Consider the following 7115-nt stretch of genomic DNA (forward strand, 5'->3'; position numbering starts at 1 on the left):
TGGCCATGGGGGTGGCCGAAGGGGCCGGCTGGGGGTGGCCGAAGCCACCCCCATGGCCATAGGGGATGGTTCGGCCACTCCCATAACCAAAACCCAAAAATCTAGGGGTCATGGGATGCATTTGGCCACCCTCAACCGGCTCCTGGGGGTGGCTTTTGCCACCCCATGGCTCAGTTGGGATGGCCAGCCACCTCAATTTTTTTAATTTTTAATTTTTTAATATTTTGTTTTATATTTTTTTAATATATATATATATATATATAAATAATATTTTATTATTTATTTTTAGCAGGACATGTGACAGATTGGTGGTTGTTGGATGATATTGAATGACCAAGATTTGAGAAAAAATTGATGAGCAATTTTGACAGTATTGCCGAGAATCCAGATCCATTTTACTCATCCTCTCAAAATAAGACTGGAGTATTACATGTATTCTCTCGTGTTGGCTCACGGTCTTCTTTTTCTCCTGTGCTTTCAGCATCCGGCAACTTTTTGCTTGACAAGTTGTGTGTATTCTGGTTAGGATGATTTATTAATTACTCGATGTGGGCAACAAATTCAAATGGAGCTCCCTCTTCTGTAAGATCGTTAAATGGATTCTAACCCTTCCAGTCCACATCATTTGAAGGGAAAGAAACTTTAAGCTTTTGCTGGAAATGTAAAGATATGGCTAATGTTTATATACATATTATCTTGCTTGCTAAGCATTGGATTAATTTTCTCTCCTTTGAAGTCTAACTATAGTCTATGCCAGTAGAACTCTTCGGGTATCCCAAAGTTTACCTGTCTTTATATTTTGTGCTGGCTTTGCTTCCTCTTATCGCGTTGAAAATTGTGCTCTGTTTTATTTTTTTATTTTAAAAAAAGTTTTTTGACAAAATATAAAAATTAGAAGAGATTTTTGATCGAGTCCATGGATGAACTCAACATCACCTATTTATTAAATGGGTCCTGCACAACGAATCGTATGGGCTGCTTGTAACCCGTTCAACTAAATGAATTGTATTTATTTTTTTTTGGTCTTCTCATAATGAATTGACTCGCAGGTCAACCTGACAAGAATCGGATAAGCCGACACAAATGGTCTGTCCTAATTTTTTGATCTTACTGAAAAAACAAAGAAAAAAAAAAAAAAAGTATTGGGTGTGGTGTGGTGCGGTGCGCCTTGGCGGTTGCCGCCCCGGGTTTCAACTTTGAAAGTGCGAAAGAATGTAGAATGTAGGAATTTGACATTACTCCATGCGTCATCCTCGGAGGGAGGCATTATCTGTGAGTGAGTTCTTTGAGGTTCCGCACTCACCACACCACACCACTTTGGCCCTCACAATTTTCTTTCTTTCTCTCTTTGTGTGAAGAGTTTTCTACTTAAAAAGAATATATTCTTCACTTTCCAATTCCTTGGCCACCATTCCTTTCCAAACATCCAAGCGACACCACAGCTAAAGAATTTCCATTTCAATTCTCTCTCTCTCTCTCACACACTCTCTCTCTCTCTCTCTCTTATTCTTTTACATATGCAAGATTTTGCAGCTATAGAAGAAAATCAAAGTGGGTCTTCTTTATTCTTCTCTGCTTTTCCTTTGCTTTGTCCTCTGCCTGTTTCACTCTGAAGAAGCTTAAATTTTGGGATCGAAGAACCGGCTCAGATATGGAACCTGCAGTCCTGGACGGCATAATTGACAGGCTGCTTGAGGTTAGAGGGAGACCGGGGAAGCAGGTGCAGCTTTCTGAGGCAGAGATCAGGCAGCTCTGTGTTGTCTCTAAGAATCTCTTCTTGAGGCAGCCTAATCTCCTCGAGCTCGAAGCACCCATCAAGATATGCGGTATTATTCTTGTTTTAGTTTTGATTTCTGATGGTTAATCTTAATCGTGGGTATTTATTTGGTTTGGGTCTTGATCAAATTTTGGGTTTGACTTCAGAATTTTGTGTCCTGACTATGGATTATCATTCTTAGTTCTTCAATTTTGAGTATGACACTATTATGTGCTGTGGGCTTTGAATAAATATAATAGTTTCCAGGAAATCAAGTGCTGTGGGTGCTGCCAGACATTGATTTGTTCTAAAATTGTTTCAAATTTTTGTTCTGAAAACGATTATCGATATCCAGAATTTTTTGTTGTTGCTTGTTTTGAAATTGATGGTTATCAAAATATCATCATAACCTTGGGAATTCTGTATGAATCTGCTTAATTTTCACCATATTGTATTCACACTCTTGTAACTAAATACGCTTGTTTAAAGAGAGAACATAGACCACCGTTGGTAGATTTTGAGGCTAGGTTTGAGTGTTTCTCATCACCCTTGTCCATTTTTTGTCTCTGGAATTTCTCTATGATCATCTCCATTCCGAATGCAGGCCTTTGTGTTGAATCACATCCATAAATATTGTGTTTTTATGCTTAATTAATTTATTTTGTTTTCCCTTCTCTACTTGTTTGCATCTAAAATCTTAATTTGTCATAACAATAACTTATATTAGCTAAGCTCTATTTTAAAGGGAAAATTATACTTAACCCTCTCAAACGTACACATTTATTTGATTTTGCAACAAAATGGTTGTTTGAAGGGGTCAAATGTCATAAATTGAAGTTTGGAGATATTTTTGCAAAATGGGTGCCGATTTGGGAGGGTTTAGTATATTTTTCCCATTTTTAAATATTATAAAACATGTTTTATCTTAAGAATTACAAAAAGAGTATCTTGTTGGAATGCAAGGAATATAGGATTCAGAAAAAAGACATAAAAATTGTCAAAATCTGGAAATTGAATGAGTGGAAAAACTGGCAAAAATATCAATATGGCTTATTTCATATTAGATGATCTAGATTAGTACTACAATGACAGTGACACAAAATCAATCAATGCAAAACGAATAAAAGTAAAGATTTAATACAACGTTATTCATATAAAAGCATATTTTTTTTTCGTCGACTCACATGTATATGGCATTGTATTATAGAAAACAGCGTATTACAACAAGCCTTTTTTATTTTTGCAATGCATTCTAATGACACTTACTGTGTTCTGGATTGCTAGTAGACATTGTTGACTTGTATGGATTAGGAAATTTCGTAGCCTGAATTTGGTGATATAATTTGCACCATCTTCATTCCTGATTATTCATTCTGGTTTTCCCAAATTTCAATGATTTTCTGAAACATTTGTCCAAGTTCTGGTGTAAATATAAATATCTAAAGGGTCAATATAGTTTTTTAAATCCGTCTTTTGAAATTGTGTATAACCCTAAGTCCATTTGGATACCGTCTGAAACCAAATTAGCCAAACCACTTTCTATTTAATTTTTCTACTCCATGAATACTTGCTGTCCATTTTCTAGAGAATGAGACATGCAAGTTTGCTGGTTCATTTTCAATAATGTCTTAGATGAGACATAATTGACTATCACCTAATGTTGAATTCCGGGTTGACCCTGGCATTAATAAGTTCGAGAAAGTGTGTTGGTGGAATGGGCAGGACCTGCCATAAGTCTTGGCCTGCATGCTATCTTAAGCAGGTAGCTGTTAGCTTGAATGAAGGATGATTACTTGCTTGTCAAAGACTAGGGAAGCAAAACTGAAGAATGCAAGCAAAATCAGAATATTGAATGAGAGATTACTCTTGGTGCTTTTAGTGATAATAGAAATAAAGGCGATAAAAGAAAAGGGCCATAATCGCTGAGGGAGTTGCTAAATGTTCTTGTGTTTCAGTCAAGAGGATAGAGTTTCAAAGATTGGGGTACATTGTCTTGTGCAATTATTTTAGTTGCTGTCGGGATTTTGGAATTTGTTGTTAACTTCAAAGGAATTTCCTTTGCCATCTTCCAAGGTCCATGCTACCACCTCTATGTCCCTTGTTGTCTCATTTGCCTGTTTCCCAAGCTGGTAAATTTTCCAATAATTAAATGATTTAGGTCTCTGCCTTTTTCTTTGTCACTTATGCTAATACACAGACTAACTTCATCTTGAAAGTGACTTTCAGAAATTTCTTGTCTACAGAAATTTATGTTGCACTTACTTATCAAAAAAAAAAAAAAAAAAAAAGAAATTTATGTTGCACTTGCTACAACCTGGCAGGGAAATGAATTCCCAGCTCCTGTTCTGTAAATGAACTTCGAAATGCATGTCAATGCTATAATTGCCCTATTTATCTTAACTACATAACTCCAATGCTCTATCTTTTCTAGTCGAAACCAGTTCACTTCTCAAAGTGCAAAATTGCTGTTCTTCTCCCCCAAAGACAAAGCTGTGGATGGCAACTTTATATCATATGCATACAAGATTTAAAATCATATATTTTGACATCTAGTATCTTTCTGGGGTACAATAATCATACATGTAACTAACTGCCTGTAAGAAACATTTCTTTTATTTTCCATAAGACGACTGGTTCATTTACTTTTCTTCTTTCATCGGTTCTCTCTATTATCAGTAAGATAACATTGAATACATGTCTTGTATATTACTTTATTTTATCCAGGAGATATTCATGGTCAATATTCTGATCTTCTGAGGCTTTTTGAATACGGTGGATTTCCTCCTCGCTCCAATTACTTATTCTTGGGGGATTATGTAGACCGTGGAAAGCAAAGTTTGGAAACAATATGCCTTCTCCTTGCTTATAAAATAAAATATCCGGAGAACTTTTTCCTCTTGAGGGGCAACCATGAATGTGCTTCTGTAAACCGTATCTATGGATTTTATGATGAGTGTAAACGAAGATTTAATGTCAGAGTCTGGAAAATATTCACAGATTGTTTCAACTGCTTACCTGTGGCAGCACTCATTGATGAAAAGATATTATGCATGCATGGGGGACTTTCTCCTGACTTGCACAATTTGGATGAGATAAGGAATATGCAGCGGCCTTGTGATGTTCCAGACAATGGTTTGCTATGTGATCTCCTCTGGTCTGATCCTAGTAAAGATATTCAAGGTTGGGGGATGAATGATAGGGGAGTTTCCTATACCTTTGGCGCTGATAAAGTGACAGAATTTGTTAAGAGGCATGACGTTGACTTAATCTGTCGAGCTCACCAGGTTTGAAATTCGTTTTAAATTTAAAAAATTGCTACAATCATTAAAGCTAAGACTGCATTTAATTTCTATATATTTTTACATTTGCAGGTTGTGGAAGATGGATATGAGTTCTTCGCTAATAGAAAACTTGTGACCATATTTTCCGCACCAAATTATTGTGGAGAGTTTGACAATGCTGGTGCCATGATGACCATTGATGAGACTTTAATGTGTTCTTTCCAAATATTAAAGCCTTATGATAAGAAGCCAAAGTTTAGCTTCGTGAACACAGCTGCAGCTAAGCCTGGTGGTCCTGCAACAAAAATAAAGGTATTCATTGTTAGTCCAACTAATTTATTTTTTGTAATAATGATGGAAATGAAATTTTACAAGTTTTACGACCACTACTGATATAAGACCATGGGAAAACGAGTTCTATTCCAAAAAAATTACTAGTCATCACTGGTGCAGTCTGAGGGAGAGCACTGCAAACTAAAAAGAAAAATAAAAATAAAAAGAAAGGTTTTCACCAAAAAAAAAAAAAAAATTGAAGAAATTTCGCATGCAAGTTCTTTTTAAGTATAATACATTGCTCTTTTATCTGGCATAGAAATAATAGGCCTATGTCATTTCAAAGGATTTGATCTGATTATCTTGGATCTCAATAAAAGGTTTGTGAATCATTTTGCTTTATGCAAATGTGAATTTGTGCTATGTGTTGTAAGGGATCATGTATCTTGTATCTTGTTTGCAAGTGCTTATGTAATGGTGTGTCCAAGATCAGTGATTCACTTATTGTTAATTAACCATGAAATAGGAACTATTGAAGAATGTTTTCGATAACCTCTTGAGAACAAATAGATGAAGTATTCTAGGCCATGCATGCCCATTTGTGCTCTATTTGACACACGTACCCATATTGAAGTGTCCACATATTGTAGCTCATACTTTTCTTTTTCTCTGAATCGTGGTTATTATTGTCCTTCTCAATCTCTTTGATGTTGAAAACTATTTCCAAGTTTTTACTATTGTTAAAGGATGGCAATGATTCTTGGAGCTCATTAATCTTCTTACCTTCAAAAATATTCAAATGTATTTTCTTGTACCAAGTTGCATTGGTTATTGACAGTTTACTTATCTCTTTATGGCGTGAAGATCTTTTAATTACCCCCAGTGTTTTGTGAGATGCAAGAAATTGTTGGTCAAGTCGTCATTTAGTGCATCTTAAGAGTTTGAATCTCTTTTGGAAGCTTCATTTACCTTGTTGGCAACTCAACCAAATAATATGTGGTAACTATAATCTTCTCGGATCTACATGATTTAGGAACAAGTTTTGAATCAGCTAACAGATAAATGATGTGGACTACCCTTCTTATCTTAACAATGGAATCTCATGCTTAAATGATTACAAATGAGATCATTCATGGATAGTTTTATTTATCCGTAGATTTCAACTCCATTTTGTTTATCAACATTTGCTACAAGTTGTACTCATCAGTCTTTGCTTTCTCATTATGTTTAAACTCACTCTTCTTCCAAAATGGGTGTCACATTCACAGAGATGTTCTTCTTTCTGAACTTTGACATCAATCCATTTAACCCCTACTGTTCTCATCTAACACATCCCTTTGAAATGTTTTTTTTTTTTTTTTTCCTTACAGTCGTTTCTCAGCGGCAAGGTATGAGAAATTCAATATAGTGCAATAACCGAAGGAGGTAGCTGACTTAATCTGCTGTCCGTTTCATCTCAATATAAAGGAAGATTTTAAATTGGTGACTCCCTTAAGGTAAGGGTTGCAAAAGATTTTCCCCAGATGAAGTTTCAGGAGGCTGTGATCTACTGTGTAGAATACTAGTTGGAGCAGCACCAACATAGGTCTCTCTCATCCCTTTGCTGCTTCAGTTTATATTTTCTTGTCATCTTCTTTCCTTAAGCTGTTCTCCTTGTATTATATATTCACAGCATGAAAATTCCAAGGGAGCGTCTACACTTGAGAATTGAATAGCCCCATGCTCATAAACTTAACTATTGAGATGAGTCTGTGTTGCTCATTGAATTTAGATGAGTATTGTAAATTCTCTTCAAGCATTTTTTT

The 7115-nt window shown here is 35.6% G+C and overlaps 1 protein-coding gene across 2 annotated transcripts; it reads left to right on the forward strand.

Moving 5' to 3' along the window:
* Positions 1–1385: 1385 nt before the first annotated feature.
* Positions 1386–7095, forward strand: LOC132179838 (serine/threonine-protein phosphatase PP1 isozyme 2-like). Of its 2 annotated transcripts, XR_009439975.1 has the most exons (5): positions 1567–1826; positions 4481–5040; positions 5128–5349; positions 6681–6895; positions 6983–7095. XR_009439975.1 is itself a non-coding variant. In XM_059592623.1 (4 exons), exons 1-4 carry the CDS (start codon positions 1652–1654, stop codon positions 6702–6704), a joined length of 981 nt encoding a protein of 326 aa, XP_059448606.1. In that variant the 5' UTR covers positions 1386–1651; the 3' UTR covers positions 6705–7095. The 2 variants fall into 2 exon arrangements, 1 of the variants encoding a protein (XP_059448606.1); XM_059592623.1 differs by having other exon boundaries at positions 1386–1826; positions 6681–7095.
* Positions 7096–7115: the final 20 nt, after the last annotated feature.

This window comes from Corylus avellana, chromosome ca4 (assembly GCF_901000735.1).
Source record: "Corylus avellana chromosome ca4, CavTom2PMs-1.0".
Lineage (NCBI taxonomy): Eukaryota > Viridiplantae > Streptophyta > Magnoliopsida > Fagales > Betulaceae > Corylus > Corylus avellana.